Raw genomic sequence first — 26,263 nt, forward strand, 5'->3', positions numbered from 1 at the left:
TATAGTGATGGTATTAGTAGCAGAGTGTGTCTTCGTATTCAGCCTTTGTGTACATGACACGTAATGAGGAGGTATGTGATCATTAGCAGAATGGCGTCTGATCCCCCCTCTCCATCAATATTCTGCAGTCATCATTCACTTATGTATGGACAGCACAGACCTCCAGGTGGGATGGAATTATAATGGCTGATTAATGAGTGCTATCATTTAACATCCCTCTCCTATATCACCTCTTTGAAAGATCGATTTTGATTGTGCAGCGTTTGTAGCATTTAACACAATTTCGTTTGTTACAAATCGTCCAAAGAGACATACAATTAGTCATTTCAGACGCTTTCATCCTAAACTGTTTACAGGTGAGAATAATAAAATCACACCATCTTAATTGATATATACAACACATTCCAACCGCTGCCCCACCCAGCTTTGTTTTTTGTGGTGCATGGTGCAAATTACTGATGATAATGGTAACAGCGTGCTGAAGCATATGCCTTCAGCCCCATAATGACACCAAGGGACACCTATATAGCAGTCATTGGGATGAAGGATCCTCAGATAAAGGGGCCGGGGAATTGTGAAATCTCAGCACTTAGAAAAAGAAAAGGACATTTTGGCCACTTAGCCCACAGAAGCCCAAGGGGTGATAAATCAAACACCTATCCCAGTCCGTCTGGGGCAATTTGCAGCCAGGGCGATCCAGCTGTTGGGTGGGAAACTAATGGGGGCGTGTACTTGTGGCATCTACGCGAGGGGAACAATTCAATTTGCACTTGATGGATGGCTGGAGTGGGCTGGACTTGAGAGGGGGCACGCCGAGATACTCATGGCACCCGGACACACAGGCATGGCCTGCAGGCCATAGGGCACAGACATGCATGTACCCACGCACACACACGCACGCACACACACACGCACACACACACACGCGCACACACACACACACACACACACACACACACACACACACACACACACACACACACACACACACACACACACACACACACACACACACACACTCACACTCACACTCACACACACACCCCTAGATTGTTTACTGTAGGGGGGCGTACAACAGCTTAGTGCAAATTAATAAAGAACATAATAAACAATTATTAATAGATAGTTTTCCATTCTTAACATATCTGTTGTATCTGAGATCTAGTTCAAGTATGTCAAACTAATATGTTTTATACCTTACTTACTATGCATTATTTTGTAGGATGGTTGGTTGGTTAGTTATATACACTTGTATATATATATATATATATATCAAACATATATATTTATAAAGCCTATATATATATATATATATATATATATATATATATATAAAAAACCATATAGGCAGGAATAAATAGGCAGGAAATAGAGAGGCAGGAAAAAAAAGTTTGGTATTATTATCATTATTATTATAATTATCTTTATTATCATTATTTTCATCAACATTTCGATTCAAGAGCGCCTGATTTATATTTTTTTCAGTGGATACTTAGAAACACAAGTTCATAACTCAGATGACACAAAACGGAAACTACAGTTGCAAGTTGCAACAGAAACCGACGCAGAGTCGTGTGATCCATGGGCAGGTCTACAAGAGGGCAGTCGCATGTTTAATAATTCCGCATCAACTCTCAAATGATACCGCGTGGCACTTCCAGAAAAAAAGCGACCTGGGTCGGACCAAGGAGGGGCATGCGGGTCATATTTCTCTCAAACCGAGACCCTTCCCCCTTTGACGAACCCCATCTTTGTGCGGAATCTGCGCACATTCACAGATCTGTAAACACAGCCGCGACCCGTACACGCATCTTCAGATCGCATCCCCATGATGCAGAGATCTGCGGTAGAGCTCCTGAAAGCCGATGTTGTTTCTACACTCCCAGCATCCTTTCAGCGACAGTAGGGGTAAAAAATTACAGAAAAACACAAGGCAAACGTTTCCTCTTAACTTGCGAGGGACCGACATGGACGAAAGCGAGTGGATAGTCGCTTGAGCGAGAATGCTGGAGTCATTCTGCCCGGGCTGGGAGCATGATCACCTAGTACTTTGTGGCGTTAACACGGGGCGAAAGAAAAAGTGTGGAAAAGTTTGAGACAGGGAGCAAACCAAACCATGGCGCCTGAGAGCGAAGAAGCCGGGATGGTGAAAGTAAAGGTTAAAACGCAGAAAAAGAAGAAAAACAAGGAGAACAAAACACGGATCGTCCACGCAAACATATTGTACGACAATGCCAAAGGAGAGGAGAACCCAAACAGACACTTCTCAGACAATAAGATAAAAACCACCAAATACACTCTCCTGTCTTTTCTGCCAAAGAATCTTTTCGAGCAGTTCCACAGGTTCGCTAATGTTTACTTTGTCTTCATCGCTTTGCTGAACTTCGTGCCCGTTGTCAATGCGTTTCAACCCGAACTTGCCCTGGCTCCCGTGGTCTTCATTCTATCCGTGACCGCAATCAAAGACCTGTGGGAGGACTACAGGAGACACCGATCCGATACAGAGATCAATCACATGGACTGTCTGGTGTACAGCAGGTAGGCCTGATCTCCACGATCGTCTGAAGCTGAAAACGAATGTGATAGTTGGTCAGTAGCAGCATGTTACTACTTGAACCCAAATATCATACCGTGTGTGGAAAACAATAGACCCAGTGTGTATGCTAAAGGCCTAATATGTTTGCTGAAGTCCTACCACTTCTACTATCACCCATCGCTACACACTTTGGAGGTGTCAACTTTGGAGGAACTTTTTGGAACCAATTTCGCTTATGTCTCAAAGCAGTCTTCACTTTTCTCTTCTGCTGTGGTTTTTCAATCGGGAATTGTCACGTAGCGTAACTTTTAAAACAACATGTTCCATGAATACTTTTTTTGTGTGTGTGTGTGTGTGTGTGTGTGTGTGTGTGTGTGTGTGTGTGTGTGTGTGTGTGTGTGTGTGTGTGTGTGTGTGTGTGTGTGTGTGTGTGTGTGTGTGTGTGTTCGCTTATGAAAAGCTGTCCCTGTTTGCTCAGTGAGCATAAGTCACACTCATCAAAGGACTCTGTGTTTGGTGACTTACCTTCTTTTCTTTTTTTAAAGCCAAGGTCTAATGGCTATAGCGCTGTTCCTCAGGCCATAATATCATAATTCAAGGTTTAGTTCCCTGTGGTCGCTATTGTGCGTGGCATCCCATTCTGAACCTTAAAGTGCTTAAAACTGCACATACAGTACTGAGCAAATGCTATATGACACGTCTATATGGAGTTCTAAGTGGATGTGTAAATAGTTTGTGTGCATGAGATAAATCTCTATCAGGACGATACAACGCATATCAGACGCGTCCTTTCACCGCAAAGGTATTTTATTTGTAAACAGGAAGATAAATAAACGATGGACCTCATGTTTATGATAGAAGGAATTCCAGCCTTATTCCAAAAAGCTATTTAGATAGAGAATTTATTGTTTTATGGAAGGGGAGTTAATCCTAAAACCCATGTTTCAACCCTCCCGCCATTTGTTATGATAGAAAGATTATATAGAATGCACCCAAATGATACAAGTAAATGATAAGCTTGATGAAGACAAAATGTTTGGTTTTGAAGGCTTAATAACTCTTGCGGTTCTGAAACATCTTTTGGAAAGAAGAATCTTTCGGGTTGTAAAACATCTGTTGGTTTTTCCTGAATGATCTTCTTCAACAGCAAACACATGTGTATCCACGAAGCACCCATACGGATAGCAATCTCAGGTGCGAGACGGGAAAAGCATACTTTCAGCATTCCTGAATACACCTGCAGTAGAGTGGTGCTTATCTTCTGGGAAAATAGATGATCATTTGTATGAACTACTAGAACTAGAGAAGCAATGATAAAAAATGTGTGTCATTTTTATTGCATTTATTGCATACAATAATGTAAATGTAATTCATAAGTTGAATGACAATTTATTTTTAATGTCAATAGTTCAAAGTATAATAGTATATGTTTTTTGGTATGGAATTAATCTTATTCAGGGAACCTGTGCTTTCAGTTTACGTCATCGTTGAGAATTCCAAGCACACAATGATGCAATATGAGGCAACAGGTTGCCAGGAAAGTCCCTGTTCTCCTACCCAACCCAGGGGCTTTAAAATCACCTGAAATACAAAATAGGCTGTTTAGGTCTCGACAGGAGAGAGTTTTTTAGACGTCAACGCTTTGGTTGCTTAGGAGGAGCGTCTGATTTCCAGAGAGGTTTATCTGTGTAGAAGAATCTCTCAGAATCCAGCCCAACCAAACTGCCTGGGTGGTGTTGCCAAATTTAGTTAAGGTTATTTGGGTGGATGAGGCAGGAGCCTTCAGTCATGCTTTTACGTTAGTGCAGTTATTGATCGAGTAAGGCGTGTGGTGCGTAAAGATAAATAATGCAGCAGTGTTTTATGTATAGCAAACGCACTAAAGACCATGGAAATGAATGTAAGTGGAGTAGAGGAAAAATGGATGGTGAAGCCCTGTAATGCTGTGATTAAGAACCTAGAACAGCTAGTGCTATTCATCTGTGTACAGTCAGTGTTGATGGCAGTTTGTTTTCTTTATGGTTCGGTTATGATTAAACATAAATAAAGGCGCATTTCTCCCCAAGGGAAAGTACACTATCCAGCGAAAACAAAGTTGCCCCATTTTTCTGCTGTCAAAGCATTAAAAGTAGAAAATGAAACAAAGTGAAACCAAAGCTGTTGTCCTTCCGTCCCCTGGCAGACCGGAGAAGCGCTACCTGGAGCGGTTCTGGAAGCAGATCCGGGTCGGGGACTTCATCAGGCTGCGCTGCAACGAGATCCTGCCGGCTGACGTTCTCCTGCTCAGCTCCAGCGACCCAGACCGCCTGTGTCACATTGAGACCGCCACGCTGGACGGGGAGACCAACCTGAAGCAGAGACAGGTGGTCCGCAGCTTCTTCCACCTGGTGAGACCACCGTGACTCCATCACCTCCCTCTACTCAAGACTCCATCCCCTCACCCTACTCATGACTCCATCACCTCACTCGACCCAAGACTCCATCCCCTCACCCTATACTCATGACTCCATCACCTCACTCGACCCAAGACTCCATCCCCTCACCCTACTCATGACTCCATCACCTCACTCGACCCAAGACTCCGTCCCCTCACCCTACTCATGACTCCATCACCTCACTGTACTCGCGACTAAATCTCCTCTCTACCTCAATCCAATTCCTCCAATCACCTCCTCCACAACCCATCTCACTCTTAACCCTACATCTCCCCATCCCCTCACCCCATCGCACCATGGAGTCGATCACACCAATAAATCGCTGAAGAAAAATTGTTTTTGCTTTGCCTGTATGTTGCCTATTTGGCAAAAACTGTAAATATCATGATCGGACATCATAGTGAGTAGAGTTTTAGGAAGATACCCTTAAAAGTCACAATCTCTTCAAATGGGCGGTTACGTTTTATTCGTTCTTTAAAGTTACTTCTCTGTATGTTTAAAGAGATTTCACGTGTCTATGTGCTGGTATACTCAGCTGGATCTTGTCTGTTGACTCATTTTAACTGGTCTGCCAGTTCACAGATCACACCTTGCTGGGAATAAGCTGGCTCCTCATTAAAAACTCTGCTAATGACCACTTTCACTTCACACTCTTAACAACTGCTTTTTGATCTCCTAACCTATTAACTGCCTGATGTATTGAAATGTAAGCCATTAGGGCCACACTATGAATACGATGACACTGTTAATAACGTGATTTGTGGTTTAATATTATACAGATGCTTCTTTCAAGAATTAATCCTTACCGATTAACCAACAATAATAACATGTATTCTGAAGATACACTATTTGGTGGTCACTTTATTACAAAGGTTCTTACAAGAATGTTAGTGCATTCATTCTTAACATGAGCAACTGGACCCCCTGGAAAACGGTAACTTGAAAATTACGTGCACTTAAGAGTGTGTGTGTGAGGACGCAAGTGTGCTTAACAGTAAGATAATAAAAGGAACAAGCCTTTAATTTCTCTCACTAGAGTCTTCTATGAGTTTACTAACCCTGCTAAATCCTCCTTTGCAGGACTGTGAGTTTGACCCGTCCAAGTACAACGGCGTAATCGAGTGTGAAAAGCCCAACAATGACCTGAACCGATTCCGAGGCTACATGTGAGTAATTAGTTATTTACAACCCTCTCGATCGTTTACAAGTTAGTTATAAAAAAGAGGCGATTTGACACTTTGCATCCCTATTCGTGACAAACAATTGCTGTTTTGTTTTGGATTGTTTTGGGTTTGTTGTTAATTAGCTGCCACATTTGAGGGCCTTTTGTGTTCTGAAATCAGGCGTTAGTGTGTGATGGAGTGTCCGGAGAGCAGGTTTCTCTTTGTATGAGACGGTTGTTGACAGGTGATGGGGAGGTTATTGTATTGTTCCGAGTAGAAAAGCGCATTTGACCTTTTATAATTGTCTTTTTTCGGGTAGGTTAATTATGGCTCAATACTAATTTATGCAAGCATCATTTTAAAGGTCCTTGTAGCCTTATCTATGTGGGGTTTTCTCAACACAATGTTGTACGGGTGACTAAATATTTAATTTCTGCTGGTCATCACTCATGCTATATTTTGGTTGTATGCTATGGCTAAGGGTTTTAGAAGAGAGCGAGAGGAGACATGTATTTAATTATCTCCGCCTGTCAGGAGTCTAACTGGCTGTGGCAGAAATCCATGCAATGGACGTGTCTCTTATCTTACTACAACTTAGTTTGAATGTTGTTGTTTTTTTAGCAAGTTCGGGGGACACATTTGATGATGATCGAGACATTCCCTAATCATTCTTGAATATATATATATATATATATACACAGAAAGTCCAGACTCTACTTGCTTATTTTCACTTTGCAATATCTGCCTGTACAGCTAAGCTAAATGTAGTTGGGTTGTTGATAATCCAATTTTGTTGTTTACTACTAAGCTAATGCTATTGTTTATTGCTAAACTAATGTTTTTTTGTATTGCTACTCATACAATTGTTTTATGTTGCCAAGCTTTATGTCGTATCCTGGTTTCTGTTGCTGAGCCAAACTTTGTTTTCTGTATCAAGCTACATTTTTTCTGTTGCTAATCTAAATGTTGTTATTCTGTAACATGCTTAATGTTTTCTGTTGCTAAGATACATGTTGTTTTCCATAGCTAAGCTTATTGTCACAGACGCGGTCATGGGTGCTCTCTCCATCTTATTCTGTCATGGCACTATCATGGAGTTTCATGTTTTCATGATGATTTCGTTACACCCAAACACTTGACGCTCTTCCCAGCGGATTAAATTGCGGATAATTTTGTGATGAACAAGAAACATATTTCAGTTGCTCCCTTGAATTTTCAATGTAATTAAGGTGTGAAGTTTTAAGTGCATCAGCATCTATCTTCTTCTTTTTTTTTTACTGAATCCTTCCTTCCAGATATTTACCTTTCTAAATGAACTGGGAATATTAAACATGGGTGTATGCAAGAGGCTAGGTAAACATTTGAATAATTATGACTCAACTAGGTTTGGCAGTAAGTCAAGGCATTTTATTTTCTATCTTGAATTTAACCTTAACCTCCGTTGACCTTCATTGGGTTTCTATTCTGTTTCGGCTGGTGCTGGGGAAGTCTTTGCTACACGGACGATGATGTCATCAGGGTAAGGGTTGTGCCACAAGTCAAGGAACATTTGAGTATCTGTGTTCGGAAGGTCTGTTCCTCTTCCCAAGGCAAGCTCTCTGCTGGTTTATCTACCGTTTTGTAGACACACATCACGCCAGCCTACGCCTTCTCATGTTCTCACGGTTTGGCACATGTGGCATTGAAAACATGTCACACGTGTGTGTTTGAGTGTGGTTGATCTGTGTCGATGTGCTGGTGTACTCTGAGCTGGGGCTGAATGCATGTTCTCCTGAGGCACAACATGAGGTGATGTCCTGAAAGTCGCCTGGGGGAGAAGAGGAGGCGTGAGGGAAAAGCGTCAGAGGGAGGAGGAGGAGGGGAGTGTGGGGAAATTGAAGAGAAGCAGGAGGAGGAAGGAGGTTCATGGAAGAAGTGAAGGAGGGGGTTGAGGAGGGGGGGCAGTGGGAAGGTTGGTGGATGAGCAGCAGCGGGAGCAGGAGCAGCAGGAGGAGGAGCAGGGAAGAGGAGGAGGGAGATTAAAGAGTATTGGGAGAGGCGGGTGAGTACACGGAGGGTAAAAGAGGAGGAGGAGTAGATGCTATGTCTGGTGGCGGACATACCCACTCTGTCCGCTGATCTTGACCCATGTGATTCTGACGGTTCGACTCAGCTCTGACGGAGACCCTACGAAAACAGCCGTAACAGCGTTGCTAGGAGACAAACAAGCACACGATGGCCAGGTTGATAAGATCCCTGAATCACGGGGGAGGATCAGGGTGCGTTCATCCACAGCTTCCAACCCTGTCTCCAGTGTTTAGTTCATTATTGCAGCCAGCAGCAGCAGCAGCAGCAACAGCTGTAGCCACTAGAAGCCACTCTGTCTGGGGTGGTGATTAATTCGCCGGGGAGACTCTTAGGGGTGCTGCACTCTTGCTGATGTCCTCCCCAGGGACGGACATTAATCTGGAGAGGCTGCATGGCGATAGGTACAGCAGTCCCAGTGGCGACCTGCTAGCTTACGCTGCCAACTAATCGTTTGTTAATTTCTTCAAGAGCATGACCACAACACAGGTTCAATCATATCAGTATTACAAAGGCCTGGGACAATTCCCCTAAAACACTTCTAATCCTGTTTTTCTTTTTGATAATAGGATTAAGATTGGCTTTGCAATCCTGACACAGTCCCACACAATCACACTGGACTCATTTTTTAATGTGTTAACTCCAAATTGATCCTCTTCATTAGTCGAAGCTTACTCCCAAGAGGTGTTGGTACTTCCTGGGTGGGCGGGGTTAAGACACAGTCATGTGATGGGGTGTGACAAGCATGATGTACTAGGGGAGTTCTGAGGGAGCTGCCGTGTACACTTGTGTAAGTTGTAGGGTACGCCAGTGATTCTCGTGTACGCTCGCTGGTCTGTGAGCGGGATTTAGTGCTGAGACGGGGGTTCCGTTTGGAGCACGACGATGACTGTGATCCTCAGGGCCTGATCAGTGGAGGCGGGGCGAGTGACTGCAACCTCCTCAACTCCCCTCCTTCATCCCTTTTTGTTAATTAAAAAATATACATTTATTAGGTTTGTTTTATGCTGTGTGAGTGTACGATTTTGTGTGAGTTAGTTATTTGTTACTTTGCTATTGTTTTTACTTTTCCTCCACTTTTCCAGGATTGTATGAATGAATAAATGTATCGTTGTGGCTCAATATGTATTAGGATGGGGAAATGCAAAGTTTAGTCATTTACCTTGCTTTAAACCAACAGACCATTCAGAGACAGCCATTCCTCAATGCATTTAGTTACAATACAACTTCTCCCAGCGTGATTTTCTGTGTGTCTCCTAGGGTGGTTCTCCATGTGTCTCCTAGCGTGGTTCTCTAGCATGGTTCTCTGTGTGTCTCCTAGCGTGGTTCTCCATGTGTCTCCTAGCGTGGTTCTCCATGTGTCTCTTAGCGTGGTTCTCCATGTGTCTCCTAGCGTGTGTCTCCTAGCGTGGTTCTCCTAGCGTGGTTCTCTAGCGTGGTTCTCCTAGCGTGGTTCTCCTAGCGTGGTTCTCTGTGTGTCTCCTAGCGTGGTTCTCTGTGTGTCTCCTAGCGTGGTTCTCCATGTGTCTCCTAGCGTGGTTCTCTGTGTGTCTCCTAGCGTGGTTCTCTAGCGTGGTTCTCTGTGTGTCTCCTAGCGTGGTTCTCTGTTTGTCTCCTAGCGTGGTTCTCTGTGTGTCTCCTAGCGTGGTTCTCCTAGTGTGGTTCTCTGTGTGTCTCCTAGCGTGGTTCTCTAGCGTGGTTCTCTGTGTGTCTCCTAGCGTGGTTCTCTAGCGTGGTTCTCTGTGTCTCCTAGCGTGGTTCTCCTAGTGTGGTTCTCTGTGTCTCCTAGCGTGGTTCTCCTAGCGTGGTTCTCTAGCGTGGTTCTCTGTGTGTCTCCTAGCGTGGTTCTCCTAGCGTGGTTCTCTAGCGTGGTTCTCCTTGCGTGGTTCTCCTTGCGTGGTTCTCTAGCGTGGTTCTCTGTGTGTCTCCTAGCGTGGTTCTCCTAGTGTGGTTCTCTAGCGTGGTTCTCTGTGTGTCTCCTAGCGTGGTTCTCTAGCGTGGTTCTCTGTGTGTCTCCTAGCGTGGTTCTCCTAGTGTGGTTCTCTGTGTGTCTCCTAGCATGGTTCTCCTAGCGTGGTTCTCTAGCGTGGTTCTCTGTGGTTCTCCTAGCGTGGTTCTCTAGCGTGGTTCTCTAGCGTGGTTCTCCTTGCGTGGTTCTCTAGCGTGGTTCTCTGTGTGTCTCCTAGCGTGGATCTCTGTGTGTCTCCTAGCGTGTGTCTCCTAGCGTGGTTCTCTAGCGTGGTTCTCCATGCGTCTCCTTGCGTGGTTCTCTAGTGTGGTTCTCTGTGTGTCTCCTAGCATCCACGGCAGTGGGAGGAAGTGTGGTCTCTACAAGGAGAACCTGCTTCTGCGCGGCTGCACCATCCGCAACACAGAGGAGGCTGTGGGCATCGTCATCTACGCAGGTCGGCATGGCAACGTCTCCTCTATCCCCTTCACTTCCATCCTGTCCTCTTGCCTCCTAATCCCCTCACCCCAGCTGGTAACTGTTTACTATTTAGTTTATTTTATTTTCCCAAAGACCTTAAGATGTGTTCAGGGGCCAAAAACAGACTGGGAACCGCGGGCCCAAGTACACCCTATAATCATCCCATGGCCTGTTACCCTGCAGCCATTTGACTCTTTTATTGTTTTTGATCCTTTTTGATACCATTTGATCCCCCTCCCTCTTCATCCTGCTTGATCCCAATGCTGTGGTATTTACGCCAACCCCGTCCCAGGTCATGAAACCAAGGCCATGCTGAACAACAACGGGCCGCGCTACAAGCGCAGCAAGCTGGAGCGGCAGATGAACGTGGACGTGTTCTGGTGCGTCATCATCCTGCTGGTCATGTGCCTCTTCACGGCCATCGGTGAGTCGCACGGCGCGCACCAACCCGCCTGGTGCTCTGTGTCGTTGTTGTGATTGTGGAGCGTTGGTGGACTGCAGTGGCGTTGTGATGGATAAAACCAACCCCCCCATTGTGAAGGTGGAGGGGGGGAGAGGAGAGGTGGGTGGGAATAGGGGAGGAGGGATGAGGAGAGGTGGTTGGGAATAGGGGAGGAGGGATGAGGGAGGTGAGCGGGAATGGGGGAGGTGGCGGAAATTGGATGAGGAGGAGAGGTGCATTAAGAGGGGGCAGGTGGTCGGGGGGGGGGGGGGGGGGGGGGAGAGGGGCAATGAGGAAGAGGGGGGAGTGAGATGGAGGACGGAGGGGTCTGACAGAGTGGGGTGAGGGGGAGGTGGGGTGGTGGAGAGGAGGGTCTAAGTGGGGGGTTAACGAGGAGTGGGTGGTGGAGGAGCCGACGGTTTGGAGCGACGTGATCGGAGTGCTGATGTCGGGGTCCCGTATCCTGTGCTTTATCTGTGGTTTGTCCCATCGATGGCGACGGCTAACTGACCGTGTGTGTGTGTGTGTGTGTGTGTGTGTGTGTGTGTGTGTGTGTGTGTTTTTGGGTGTGGTTTCAGGTCATGGCCTGTGGCTGTTTCAGTACGGTGATAAGAGGCCTGTGTTTGACGTCCTCAGCCCCGAGGGAGCCAACGTATCGCCTGGCCTGTCGGCGGTTTATCTCTTCCTCACCATGATCATCGTCTTCCAGGTAGTGGTCGCGCCAAGGTTGTGAGAGAGAGCGAGAGAGAGAGAGAGAGAGATATTCACATTCAAGTCATCCCCTGTCTTCCACTATGTGAAATAGGTTTTATCCGTGGGAAAAGCTATTTTTATTCTTTTCTGAAAAAGCGTTACTCATCCTGAAAGTTGTTTTTGGGATGTTTGTATAACAAAAGGTCATTTCAAATGTCAGCCTGTCCTGATGTTGAAAAGTTTAAATCCATATCATCAATCAGATGATGACAAATCCCTGAAGATCCCCGCCCTGGTCGTGTGTTTTCTTATGAACGGTAGCTGCGGAGCGACTAGGACTAATTAAGACTGAATATTACTTAAGGGCTGATTATGTTTCCACGTTCACGCAACGCTATGACCACGCAGTCACTTCGAAGTAGTCGTGAACCTTTATGGTTCTGCGTCGGATTTACATGTGGCTATGTATGTCCGTGGTAAAGAGAGAACAAAATCGTTGGTCTTTGTCTGTGCAAGCTATTACTTTACAATTGGTCTACTACTAGTAGATTCTAGCAACTTGAAAGCAGAATATGACTCAAACAATGTGCCACAAAAACAGAAGATAGGCTGCTATTTGGTCGTCGTAGTCCATTCTGGTCAAGTCTACGATGACTGAATAAAAAAAAACGTCTCTCAAAAAAGGTTACGGCTATGAAAAGAAAAAGTTACATGTTTTGCATTTTAGATTTTTTACATACAAAGCGTATTGCCGGACATTATGTATTTCGCGGACGAATCACAGCCCTTGCGGGTACGTCGCCACGACGCAAGGTTACAACTTTTGGGCGGCACACGTAAGGCCCTTGCCGTGGACGTAAGGAGGGTCGGCAAGGACATAACAGGTCCGTTACCCCCTTGTGCTGCGTCAACTTGGAACCATAGTCCCGCCTTTAGTCACCCAAATAGTGAATTATTAGAGATGCATGTCGGGTTAGGACATTTTTCTCATTGATGCCCATCCCTTCTTCCCTCACCTAACGACCCGCTGTACAGGGGAACGGGAGCTCAGCTGTCCTCATCTGGGGTCACAGCTTCGCTGATCACAACAGAAGCTGGTTTTCACTTTAGCTTTCTTTCTCTCTCTGTAGGCGGTACAGAGAGTACAGGATGGAACCAGTAACTCGGTTTATTATGTGGTGTGAGACTGTAGTCTGGGAACGTATACTTAAGGTGTGCAGTCTATTTTTATGTTCTGCTTTTATGCTAGGGAACTAATAGGTAACTAATCTCTCTTAATTTTCCCTCTCTCTCGCTCCGTCTCCCCCCTCTCTTGGTCTCTCTCTGTCTCTGTCTCTCTTCACTCTTTCTTTCTCTGTCTCTCTCTCTGTCTCTGTCTACCTCTACACTCTGTCTCCTTCCTTCTTTCCCTCTGTACCTCTCCCTCCACCCCTCTCCCCTCCCCCAGGTTCTGATCCCCATCTCCCTGTTCGTGTCCATCGAGATCGTGAAGATCTGCCAGGTGTTCTTCATCCACCAGGACTCAGAGCTGTATGACGAGGAGACGGACACGCACCTGCAGTGTCGCGCCCTCAACATCACCGAGGACCTGGGCCAGATGCAGTACATCTTCTCCGACAAGACCGGCACGCTCACGGAGAACAAGATGGTGTTCCGTCGCTGCACCGTGGCCGGCGTGGAGTACTCCCATGATGCAAATGGTGAGTGATGGCGCCATGCCGGTTGACGCTGGGTGATGGATGGCTAGAGGGTAGGTGCGAGGGGGCTGGACGTCATTTGTTGCGTGCTTAATACTAGGGGATAGATGGCGAGGTGTTACATGCGAGGTGTTACATGCGAGGTGTTACATGCGAGGTGTTACATGCTAGGTGCTGGATGCTAGGTGCTAGATGCTAGATTGTTGATGCTTGGTGCTGGATTCTTGGTTCTGGTTGCTTGGTTCTAGAAGCTAGGGGCTGGATGCTAGGTGCTGGATGCTAGGTGCTGGATGCTAGGTGCTGGATGCTAGGTGCTGGATGCTAGGTGCTGGATGCTAGGTGCTGGATGCTAGGTGCTGGATGCTAGGTGCTGGATGCTAGGTGCTAGATGCTAGATTGATGATGCTAGGATATGGATGCCAAAGGATGGATGTTTGAGGATAGATAAAAGGTGATGGATGCTAAATGCTTGGTGGTTCATGTAGTTAGTACATGCTAGTATATGCTAGTGGATGCCAAGGGTTTGATTCTAGAACATAGATTCTAGGTGCTCGATGTTACGTGCTGGTTGCTAGGCGCTGGATGCTAGGGGCTGGTTGCTAGGTGCTGGTTGCTAGGTGCTGGTTGCTAGGTGCTGGTTGCTAGGTGCTGGTTGCTAGAGGCTGGTTGCTAGAGGCTGGTTGCTAGGGGCTGGTTACTAGGGGCTGGTTGCTAGGGGCTGGTTGCTAGGGGCTGGTTTCTAGGGGCTGGTTGCTAGGGGCTGGTTGCTAGAGGATAGTTGCTAGGTACTGGATGCTATTTGGTGGATGCTACGTGGCGGATGCTATGTGATGGATGCCTGAGGTGTATGTTGCTACATGCTAGGGGATATACCTAGGTTCTAGGTTTTTGATGCTAGATGCTAGGTCCTATGTGCTAAATTCAAATGTCAAAGCAGCATTTGTGATGCTTGTTTCTTCGCACGTTGTTATTGTTGAATGTTACTGTTTCACACATGGTATTGCCATAATAATAAAGGAAAACCTTGGTTGTAACTTCCTGTTTCCTGTTTTTACCCCCAGCACGGCGGCTAGCCATGTACCAGGAGCTGGAATCTGAGGAGGAGGCGGAGTGCCCGTCTCGCGGCGGCACCCTGCCCAGGCGGGACAGCGTGGGCAGCCACCAGAGCGCCCGCGTGGTCCTGCGCTCCCAGAGCACCAAGTCCCACCGCCGCACGGGCAGCCGCGCCGAGGCTAAGAGGGCCAGCATCCTGTCCAAGCACACCGCCTTCAGCAGCCCCATGGTTAGCACTGCACGCTAACATACAGGCTCGCTTGCTCTTTGTGCGCTACATGGTTAGCACTGCATGCTAAATCACAGACTCAGCTGCTCTATGTGAGCTACATGGTTAGCACTGCATGCTAAAACACAGACTCAGCTGCTCTATGTGAGCTACATGGTTAGCACATTACGCTCAAATACAGGCTCACTCGCTCAATGTGTTTTACATGGTAAGCACAGTACGCTAAAATAAAGTCAAATTCGCTTTGTGTGCTATATGGTTAGCACAGCATGCCTGAATAAAGACCAACTTGCTCTATGTGTGCTACATGGTTAGCAATGCAACTTAAAATACTTACTCTTTCCCGGTGCGCTACATGGCTAGCGTGGCGTGGTAAAACACAGCCTTACTTGTCCCCTGTGTGATACATGGTTAGCAAGCCCAAAATCCCTACTGTCACAATAAATCCTCCACTTTTCCAAGAAGAAATACCAACACAGCATGTTGGTATATGTCCAATGTACATGACCATGTTAAAGGTGACATATTATACCACCAGGTGTGAGTGTGATTAGCCATTACAAGCTGTATTGAAAATCTGCCTCTTCTGACATCACAAGTGGGCGTGTCAGTCCACCTAGATGTATGCTAGATAGATGAGCAACGTTTGCTACAGTCCACTGGGTTGGCTGGTAGACTGATCTATACAGCACACATCTAGGTGGACACGCGTTGATGTCAGAAGAGGCAGATTTTCAAAAAGGCTTGTAACGGCTAATCACAGTCACACCTGGTGGTAGAATATGAAACTATTAATATGCTTGCTACTACTGCCCCGAACAAACACACTTCTGTACCTTGCCTCCAACCTCTTTCCGCCTCCTCTGCCCCCAGGAGAAGGACATCACGCCGGACCCCCAGCTCCTGGACAAGGTGAACGAGGGCGGCAGCCAGCTGAACTACATCCACTTCCACCGCCAGCCCTTGTCCCAGCTGCCCTCCGACCTCGCCGACATCATCGACTTCTTCGTGGCGCTGACCGTCTGCAACACGGTGGTGGTGTCGTCCCCGGACCAGCCCCGGCAGAAGGTACCGCGACCGTCCCTAAAGGAGATAACCGCCAGTACATGTTACCATAGTTGCAGGTAGGGCTGAACGATTTGGGGAGATGATTATAAAACAAAAATGTAATATGCGATTTTTCTTTTTAAAGTTCCTTATGTTCTGTATTATTCACTAAACAAGCAATAAATAATGATCTAGTATGACCAATACAACATGACTGACTCAACTCAGTAACAGTAACAAATCCCCCAAAATAATATATATTCAAAAAATAAAAAGTATATCTTTCTAATCACAACCTATGCAATTTGCAAATCTCGTTCTATTTCCACGCAATGTCGGTTTGAATTTGATGAATCGTTCAGCCATAGTTGTATGCAGTCATTGTAGCGGATGGTTTAAGCCAGAGAAATTGTAAGTGAGGCTGAGACTAATCAGAGCGTACAATTGAAATTGGATTAGCTACAAAAATGTTAGCGTGACTACAGGAGTCAGAAAGACATGGGTCATTCTTCTTGTGGGAAAACATTTCTCATGTTTTAAAGGAATTCTAAATGCCTTTTAGAAGATTTTCCTCATTTCTAAACGGCCATAACAATGGCACTGCTCAATAGAGTGTATTGTAAACTACAAGGTTATGCCATGATTGTTGTTACCACACACATTCAAAATAATAATCCATAATCCAATGCATGGGGAACATGGTATTTTAACGGTGCTCTGGGGTTTCCTCCAAGGCCTTCATAGATAGACTCTGACAATACGTCCTCTATTTACCCATAGTTAACTTTTTATTGCATTAGTGTGTGCCCCCTAACTATACACCACAACAACGCTGAACTGAATGGCCCTCTGTGCTTATAATTAACCACGTGGGTCTAAGCGTTGTTTATCGTGTGTGTGTGTGTGTGTGTGTGTGTGTGTGTGTGTGTCGCTCCCTCTCTCAATTCCCTGGCCTGCCGCCCCAGAGGCCCTGAACATTAAATAATATTATTCATAATGTGACAGATTATGTATCCCTTCTATGTTTACATTTTTAGAGGTTATCGGCTAGCGGGTGCAGGCAGAAGAAGCTAAAACCTGTCAAGTTTACACCTGCTATCTTTTGATCAATGGTTCCGTTGGCGGTTCTCCTGTTTGTCTCTTCTCCTTGTTGTGCTGTGGGCCTCTGAGCAGGGGTTGGGCTGGTGGCACCATGCCCTTGAGGTCCTCAGCCTCTGAGCAGAGGTAGGGCTGTTGGTACGACGCCCCTGGGAGCCAGGGCCTCTGAGCAGTGGTAGGGCCGATGGTACTATAACCTTGAGGTAGGGCTGGTGGGACGACGCCCCTGGGAGCCAGGGCCTCTGAGCAGTGGTAGGGCCGATGGTACTATAACCTTGAGGTAGGGCTGGTGGGACGACGCCCCTGGGAGCCAGGGCCTCTGAGCAGTGGTAGGGCCGATGGTACTATAACCTTGAGGTAGGGCTGGTGGTACGACGCCCCTGGGAGCCAGGGCCTCTGAGCAGAGGTGTAGCTGGTGGTACGACGCCCCTGGGTGCCGGTGTGTGGATGATTTATACATGAGAACCATGCCGCCCTCTCCCAAGCGGTGGTTACACCATGGGGTAACCTGGAGGGAAATATAGCCAATACAGCGATTTATTATTCACTCATATAATTAATTTGTTCTTTTAGTTACTGTTTAATTTGTTGCCATTTACTAACCGTTTACTCTTGAATCTATTGTGACTAGAAAGTGAATTCAGATACATGTCATTAAGGCGCAGGTAGGTGTAATGAGGCTTTTTACTCTAGAATGCCTACAGGTAGACTGCAGACAGGGTTGGGAGTCAAACACCCTAACCACTCCAATACACCCCTATGGCGACACATTAGTGCCATAATTCACTAATGTGATAAAAGATGCATTCGGGCGTATTATATTATTCCACACGCGTAGATATTAAGTGCGAGCGCGCAAATGATCTCTGCGCGCGCAAAACAGCCTCTCGCGCGCGCAAATTACCTCAGCGCGCGCAAAACCTCTCGCGAAAGATGTTTTTACGCCCTCGCTCGAATTTAATTTTGGCACTATGGGGGAGGGAACCAAGGCAGGGCGGGCTTTCCTATGATTGGCCGTTTCTGAAGCGCGATATTTGATTGACAGCCCTCCTCAGCCCTCCTCTCATTCAATTCTGAATTGTACAGTAAATGGCTGAAACAATAGTTACGTATTGTAACTCCAGATTCTATGAGCATAGGCGCAGCCTTTTAAGTGTCGGCCTCATTGTCCTTTAAATAGCTGAAGAAAAGCTGATTATTGGGAGCAGAACGTCCGCCGGCGCCCGACTATATCTGCGAAATGCGGACGTCGTTGAGGCACGCCGCACGCGGACGTAATTGAGGCCCACGCTGTTGGTGGTCGGGGATTACAAATTTTTCAGTGCTACGGCTCACGCCTAGGGATAACCCAATAGCAATAGCCTTAAAAGGCTGCGCCTATACTCATAGAATCTAGAGTTACAATAAGTAACTATCGTTTCAGCCATTTACTGTACAATTCATCATGAGAGGAGGGCTGAGGAGGGCTGTCAATCAAATATCGCGCTTCAGAAACGGCCAATCATAGGAAAGCCTGCCCTGCCTTGGTTCCCTCCCACATAGTGCCAAAATTAAATTTGAGCGAGAGTGTAAAAACATCTTTCGCGAGAGGTTTTGCGCAAGCTGAGGTAATTTGCGCGAGCGAGAGGCTGTTTTGCGCGCGCTGAGGTAATTTGCGCTCGCAAGAGATCATTTGCGCGCTCGCAGTTAATATCTACGCGTGTGGAATAATATAATACGCCCGAATGCATCTTTTATCACATTAGTGAATTATGGCACTAATGTGTCGCCAATCGCCATACACCCCTCTCCCTTGCAGAATATCACTGTAGAAGCACTATCTTTGAACCTGCGTGACAATTCCCATGGACGTACAGGCAAAGCTATAGTGCAAAAGTATACAATGACTTGTTATAACTGGGATCTCTTGGCTCTTCCCCAAGCTTCTCATTGAAATGCAAGTTACGTCATCTTTTATTTTCTGTCAAATACACCACCCAATTGTACAATATTTTGAGTTGACCCATACATTTGCTAAATCCTGGGAAATAGGTACAATCATCAGGCTATACTTGTTGCCTTTTACACATCTGTTTGCCAATAAACCACATAAAAGAGAAAAAGATAAATGAAGGATAGTACAGTAGCTTATATTGTATAGCTTGACTCCCAGCCAAGTACAGAGCCTAACCTGTATGCATTGTGGAGCTAAATGCCCTAACCCGTTCCTGTTCCTGACTTGTCTTAACACATTCACTGTAACTGTCACTTACTCAACAGTTAAATATTAACCAAGTTCCTTCCTGGTTCCTCTGGGTTCCTCCAGGTGCGGATGAGGTTCGAGCTCAAGTCCCCCGTGAAGACCATCGAGGACTTCATCAAGCGCTTCACGCCCAGCCGCCTCACCTCGGGCTCCAACAGCAGCTCCACCTCCAGCCTGGTCACCAACCGCTCGTCCACGCGTGGCTGCTCCAGCGCCCTGTCCTCGCCCTCCGCCGAGAGCACCCTCACCAAGCTGGACGAGGAGGGCTCCCGGCTGGGGGGCGCGGGGCTCCTGGCCGACTTCAGCCCCGTTCCGCCCGGCTACGAGGGCCCGACGGCCAAGGGGGGCGCCGGCGGTGTCGGCGTCAGTGGCGGCGCCGAGCTGCGCTACGAGGCGGAGTCCCCCGACGAGGCGGCGCTGGTGTACGCCGCCAGGGCCTACAAGTGCTCCCTGGTGGGCCGGCTGCCGGACCAGGTGACGGTGGAGCTGCCCCACCTGGGCAAGCTGGGCTTCGAGCTGCTGCACACGCTGGGGTTCGACTCCACGCGCAAGAGGATGTCCGTGGTGGTGAGGCACCCGCTCACCGACCAGATCACCGTCTACACCAAGGGGGCCGACTCGGCCATCATGGAGCTCATCAAGCCCCCGCTCACCGGTAGGAACCTGCTCTGCACCGTCTCCGTCTCACGCACCCACCCCGACTCCCTTCTCTGCACCGGTTCTCTCTCTCTCACCCTAACACCAACTCCCTGCTCTGCAATGCTCTCTCACACCCTCACCCTATCTGCTCCTGTTCTCCCACACAGCATCGCTCCCTTATCTACACCCCTCTCACTTCCCAACCCTTACCCTGGAGAAGTCTCCCCCACATCGGTCTCCCCGTCCTTCTCTACCATCTCTATTCCCCTCTCTCACACCTCCTAACCCCCCTCTCTCTCTCCCTGAACCTCAACCGAATCCTTACTATAACCCCCATCGGGCAAGGAGAAGAGCGGAACAATGAGACATGAATGACGGCAAATGATGAAAAGCCTGTCAAATTTGACAGGACCGAATTTTGACCCTTTGTTGTGGTAGCCTAGTTTTCGGCTTGCAGCGTGGCTTAGCGTAGCTTTTCATGTTGCAGGAAGGGTGTGTGAGCTCTGCTACCGGCCAGCCAGTGCCTCCATGGAGAGAGCACAACTTCAACACAGAAACACACATCCACGCGTCGTTATGTAAGATCTCGTGTTTTATGCCGAGGTCCACCTTCCAGCACCCGGCTTTTAATTGGTACCCCTTGAAAAGAGTCCTGACTTCCTCCACACGCTCTGGTCTCAGTTGTGCTCCTCCTCTTAAACATCCTGCCATCGGTGGACACAAGCATGCACGAACACACACACTATGCACGCGCACAATGACCAAAGCCGCTGAGGAGGCTCTTTACCTCCCCTACTGTGTACACACGGACCAGATGTCTTGCCTGGGAATCAGAGGCCAGGGAACACAGATTGTGGCGGCACCAGAACAACAAGAGAGCCCTCTACAAGGGAGCGACTGTTTTGGCCGCTTTGTCCCACAGCGCCCAGCTCCTGGGTTGGTAACACAAGACCTCCTCAGAGGTTGTGCTTTTCATTTACCTCATGAACGAACGTCAACATGATTTTCCGGTCTGTTGGCTTCTACTTTACACTCAATATGGGTCAGGTTATAGTGGGGTGTAGTGCGGAGATAGAGAAGAACAGGGCTTGATCCCCAATGTACATTATACTTGCATTGTAGGGTTCCTTGAGAAAAGAATACGAGTACCTGATCCATAATGGCCTGTACCTAACATCGCAGGAAATTGCTTTGCATTAAAGCTTCGGCTAAATGATGAAACGGTTTTTATTATTATACATTTTATGCAAGTTCTTGTTTTTGCACGATGGTGCGTAATCCTACTGTTGGTCTGCTGTTGTCTCAGTGGTCTGGTTCTTGTTGGTTGAGGGGAGCGGGGACTTTATGCTCCTTTTTCACACGTGATTACAAGACATCTTGGCTTCTCTAGACGCATTCTGTTCGCCTGGTTGGGGGGGAATTGCAACCAGGAGCGGCCGAAGCCCATCTGAATTGTAGGTGCAAATACTGGACAAATATTGTAAACTGAAATGGGAGGATTTTTCTCTAGCTGCCATCCATTGCTACGGAAACGTCCTCCTGTCTCACTTTGTGATATTTATTCTGTCTCTCTCTCTTATTCCTTGACGCAGGGGGAGAAAGAAACGGTTTAACGTGCTTCATGTTTTTTTTCTTTCGTCCATCAATGAGATGAAATCTGGCTGGTGCTTCGGCGTGTCGGACACTGTCGCTTCATCGTTTTTAAAAGTTTATTTTTACGGAACATTTTAGTGGCCCGGGGCAAACCAGGACATTCTCCAGTCGGAAGTTGCCGCCTTGTTAAAATATTCACACTATTCGGCTCCCTGGATCATTACAGAGGTGGGGGGGTTTAAAATAATACACTTCTCACATCATCACCCCAGCACCCCGTAGCCCCCCAGAGTCCTAGCTAGGCCCCCCCCCCCCGACACACACTGTGCGTCTCAGCTGTTTTAAGATATTCACTATAATGGTAGACTGGGCGTGTCCTCCTCCGCACAGCCTACTCAGTACTTTGCTCTGCCATTGGTGTTTAAAACGGCCAATTAGAGCGAAGAATGAGCAGAGCCTTTGCCGGGAACATGGACCCCCACAATGGCTCCATTCAGCCAGAAACGTCCGCCTGTGTGACTTTAATAACACGGTGCAAGGGGAAGGTAAACAGCAGGGTTTTAGGTCTCTTTGTTTGAAGTGTGTCTCCGGTGTTCAAAGCAGGGTTGTTGTGGTGTGACTTTAATCATCGTAAAGCAGATACCAAAGGTCAAAGAAAGCTTTAATATGTTTATATGTTTATTCTCGTGTGGCTCGGTTGTGGTAAGAACCCCCCCCCCCCTGTTATCGAAGGGCTGCCAAGAATGCCATCAGAGGATCAGAAACTGCTAGGAATAGTTTCCGATGATAATAAATGATAATACATTTTCACTTTCCTAAATCATCAAAGATAAATATTTAGATTAAAAGCAAAATTCAAACATTTGAAAGAATACAAATTAAGAGCCTGAGAACTGAGTGTGTTATTTAATACCTTATACACACAAAAGGCAGAAAGCCAATAGAAACTCAAAACAAAATGTTCCTCGTGAGGAGGTTTAACTGTTTAACCGAACCGTCGGCTGGGGCTCGATTGTGTGTTTTGAGAAACGCTCCGGAGCTGAGGAACACATGGTGCAGGAATGCTCTTCTGGGTCGGATCCTTTTTTTCTTTCTTTCCTCTTTTTAACAGGAAGGGTAAAACAAACAGCGGACTGGGCTCCACCTGTATCTGTCAGACAGGCCGCGCCTCGCAGACCTCTGTTAAAAGCTGCCGTGCTTTCTCTGTGCTCACTATTTTTTTTACAATGTCCCGAAAAATAGGTCAGCTGGTGTGTAGTTCATCAGCCCAAGAATGACGCACGTGTGCAAAAATTGCTCGCAAAAAATAACCGCAACACAGATAATATTTAGGATATTAATGTAATGTCATCGTATCGCTGAGTGGTGTTTTTTTCTAGCAATTTATTTTAGACGTTTTTTTGTTCCATTTAGTAAAAATACCGTAGCTGATGTTCTAATAGTAACAGTATGTACCTGGTACAGATGTTACGTTTACCTTTAGGGCATTTAGCCGACGCTTTCATCTAAAAAAAGCAACTTAAAAAAAGTACATTGCTCAGAAGAAAGGGAAACAACAATGTATCTCTGTCGGTACAGTAAAGATGTTCATAAGAACAAGGGCCAAGCACTTACAATTTCTAGGTTAACCCATTCCAATATGGACCGGGTACTGATGGTGATAATATGGACCTGGTACGTACAGTGATAATATGTACCTGGTACTGATAGTCCCAATATGTACCTGGTACTGATTGTCCCAATATGTACCTGGTACTGATAGTCCCAATATGTACCTGGTACTGCCAGTGATAATATGGACCTGGTACTGACAGTGATAATATGCACCTGGTACTGACAGTGATAATATGGACCTGGGGCAAGCCATGTTGGCTTGCATAGAAGGTATTATCTTTGTGTCTTTCTCCTCCTCCTTGTCCTGGCTAGTCTTATCCTCCTCCCAGTCATCACTAGTTTCCTCCTCCTCCTTGACCTCGCTAGTCTACTCCTTCTCCTCCTCCTCCTCTCTGGCCTCGTCTCCTCCTTACCCCTCCTCCTCCTCTCTGGGATTCTTTTCTCTTTTCTTCTCCTCCACCTCCCTTCTAGACAGTCAAACAGACACACTGGATATTGACTGAACAGTACACACACACGCACGCACGCACGCACGCGCGCGCACGAGCACACACAGTAGCGTGCTTGCACACTTCATATTGAACTAACCCTCACCCTCATATATGATCATAGGGAAATTACGGGCGGGGAAATGTCTCTCTAAAGCAAACAAAACAAGACGAACGACAAACATTCTTGGAGACATATTAAAGATGTTTATCTCCCTTACAGCCGAATACATTTACATGTTTTCAGCCAGCATGCACTTTTAGCCCGGGCCACTTCCTATTGAAGCAGGGAACAATGGGTGGATATGGCCTCATGTTGGAGCAGATGCACACTGAAACGCTGCAGAACTCCACCACACATTGTGCTTGCACTGCTTCCTAGACGCTTTGTTTGCCGATTTTGTTGATCTAGTTGTCCAAGGTCAGTGTGAATCAAGAGAAGCATAAAGGCATGTAGATTTGTCAATAGTCCTGTCAATTATAATTTGTACATCCCTGAATCAAAGTTGCAGTCTCAAAGGGCTTCATGGGCCCGTATTATGAAGGACCTCTGAAGGACAAGAGAAAAACCATCCAAACCTAGCGGGTAGAAACCTTGAAATTGAGCCCAAAAGAGGGATCCCTTCTTCCAGAGATGGTTGGAAGGAGAATTGCACATACAATGGTAGCACAAAACAAAGCCAATGAAAGTTATTCCCAAATAGCATAACCGTATTGAGTTCGAAATCCAACCATGGCTGCAGAATAGACATAAAATTAAAATGTGATTGTAGGTAGGGGAAAAGGTTCTTGCTCTGGGATCCAGTAAGATTGTGGACATTGGGGTTCAAACCCACAACCAGTCACCCTTACCACTAGACTATCCACCTTAAATACTTTAATTGCCATTAGTATATGATGTTGTTCATGCCGTCCAGCCCAGTCCATGTGCTGGTGTAGAAGGGCTGGTTAGTAAGTAATCTGCCCACAGCCAACGTGCCAGGCGAGTTCAGATGATATGGAGAGAGTTTGCCTCGGAGGAGCGCGTCTGAGCGCGACTAGCCAGCTTGGCGATCGGTTGAAGCGTGAAGAGCAGATGGCCTCCACGTTCTTCTTGGAAGAACTCTGATGTTCTGCAGAAATCTGCCAATGCATTCCTAACCCCTGAATTATCTTTCTCCACCATCTCTCCTCTCCTTCTCCTCCTCCTCCTCCTCCTCCTGCTGTTACGCTCATCCCCTCTTCTCTTTATCCTCCTGTCTCCTCCATCTCGCCTCGCCTTCCATCTCCCACTCTCTGCATAAGTCTTCTCATTCCTTTCTGACCCCTTCCATTGAAAACGTGGGCTGACTCTTTGTTTTCTGTTCTCTGCGGTAGATAATTCCAAAGGAAAACGCCAAAGGAAGATTCTGTGCAAGACTCAGAGCTACCTGAACCTGTACGCGGCCGACGGCCTTCGGACCCTGTGCATCGCCAAGAAGGTAGGGGAGGCCGGGCCAGAAATGCACTGTGGGTCGATCCCGGGCCACATCCAGACGGGAGTTATGAGTCAGGAGCTGAGTTCACATTCTGTTTCTCTCTGCAGATCAGTCTGGCTCCGCGCCCGCTGAAAGCCTCTCCCAGTACTTGTCTTATGATGGGGCCCTATTAGCACTCGGGGTGGGGGGGGAGTTTCAGTGTCGTATGATATACAGCGTTTCAGAGTTTCACCCGACAATGGCGGTGCCCTTGGAGAGCGTAGCAGAAGACGGAGCATTTGAAACTTATATGAGACAAAAGTGGTGTTCAAAGATGAAGAGCAGAAATTGGGAGAAAGGCTTTTCTCAAAGGAGAAAATCTTTACTTTCAACCGGATTCAGCAAAAGAAAATAGATTAAGATTAATGATTAAATGTGACAGGCTGGATATATTTTATCTGAGTAAGGCCGCACCCATATGTGGAAATCAATTTCTGCCCAGCCAGGGCCAGGCTGATATTTATTAGCAAACGCACACTCTGCATACCATGATGGTCTTGCGCGGCTAATGACTCCATATCATTCTGGCTTATAACATCAATACTACCTATGATGGACAAGGTGCTTGGAGATGTGTTTATCCAGTCAGGCGGACTGTAGTTATTATATTGCTGCCGTCTCCTCTCCTGTTCGCGCACTGTGACTTCTGCAGTTTAAAATGTAAAACTGCCTTGGAGATGTACAGTAGATTTGCCGACCTTTTTAAATCGCGATATTGACATTTAGTAGAATTGGAGTGCAACCGGAGGCCCAATAAAGCAACGCCCAGCCCCGAACACAGCCCTGGCCGCGCTCCTCCGTGCTGAACGTGGGGTGTTGTGGAGGAGGATGGCCGCTCGGCAGGGGGGAACGGGGGCTTTATGGTGCCCACATGGTCCTTCCCCGGCCTCCATCTCAGTGACTCAGCTACAATCTGCCGGCTTTCACAGCCTCCTAATTTATACTCTCACAGGCTGGTCTCATTATGTCCTCTCTCTCTCTCTCTCTCTCTCTCTCTCTCTCTCTCTCTCTCTCTCTCTCTCTCTCTCTCTCTCTCTGTCTCTGTCTCTGTCTGTCTCTCTCTCGCTCTTCTCTGTCTCTCTCTCTCTCTCTCTCTCTCTCTCTCTCTGTCTCTGTCTCTGTCTCTGTCTGTCTCTCTCTCGCTCTCTCTGTCTCTCTCTGTCTCTCTCTCTCCCTCCCTCCCTCCCTCCCTCCCTCCCTCCCTCCCTCCCCTCTCTTCTCTTCTCTCTCTCCTCTGTCACGTTTGGGCCGCCTCTGTTCATTCTCGTCCCTCGCTCGTCTTTTAGCAATCTCTCTCTCTGTCATC

General features: G+C 47.0%; 1 protein-coding gene across 1 annotated transcript in view; it reads left to right on the plus strand.

Moving 5' to 3' along the window:
* The first annotated feature begins 1,646 nt into the window (after positions 1-1,646).
* Positions 1,647-26,263, plus strand: part of atp10a (ATPase phospholipid transporting 10A) — a 39,361-nt gene continuing 14,744 nt past the window's right edge. Inside the window, exons 1-11 of the mRNA XM_056603829.1 lie at positions 1,647-2,538; positions 4,719-4,923; positions 6,052-6,137; positions 10,497-10,603; positions 10,919-11,050; positions 11,647-11,777; positions 13,209-13,461; positions 14,520-14,740; positions 15,614-15,808; positions 19,191-19,782; positions 24,818-24,921. Coding sequence (XP_056459804.1) covers positions 2,117-2,538; positions 4,719-4,923; positions 6,052-6,137; positions 10,497-10,603; positions 10,919-11,050; positions 11,647-11,777; positions 13,209-13,461; positions 14,520-14,740; positions 15,614-15,808; positions 19,191-19,782; positions 24,818-24,921 — 2,448 coding nt within the window. The 5' untranslated portion in view covers positions 1,647-2,116. The remainder of the gene's footprint in view (positions 2,539-4,718; positions 4,924-6,051; positions 6,138-10,496; positions 10,604-10,918; positions 11,051-11,646; positions 11,778-13,208; positions 13,462-14,519; positions 14,741-15,613; positions 15,809-19,190; positions 19,783-24,817; positions 24,922-26,263) is intronic.

This window comes from Gadus chalcogrammus, chromosome 12 (assembly GCF_026213295.1).
Source record: "Gadus chalcogrammus isolate NIFS_2021 chromosome 12, NIFS_Gcha_1.0, whole genome shotgun sequence".
Classification (NCBI taxonomy): Eukaryota; Metazoa; Chordata; class Actinopteri; order Gadiformes; family Gadidae; genus Gadus; species Gadus chalcogrammus.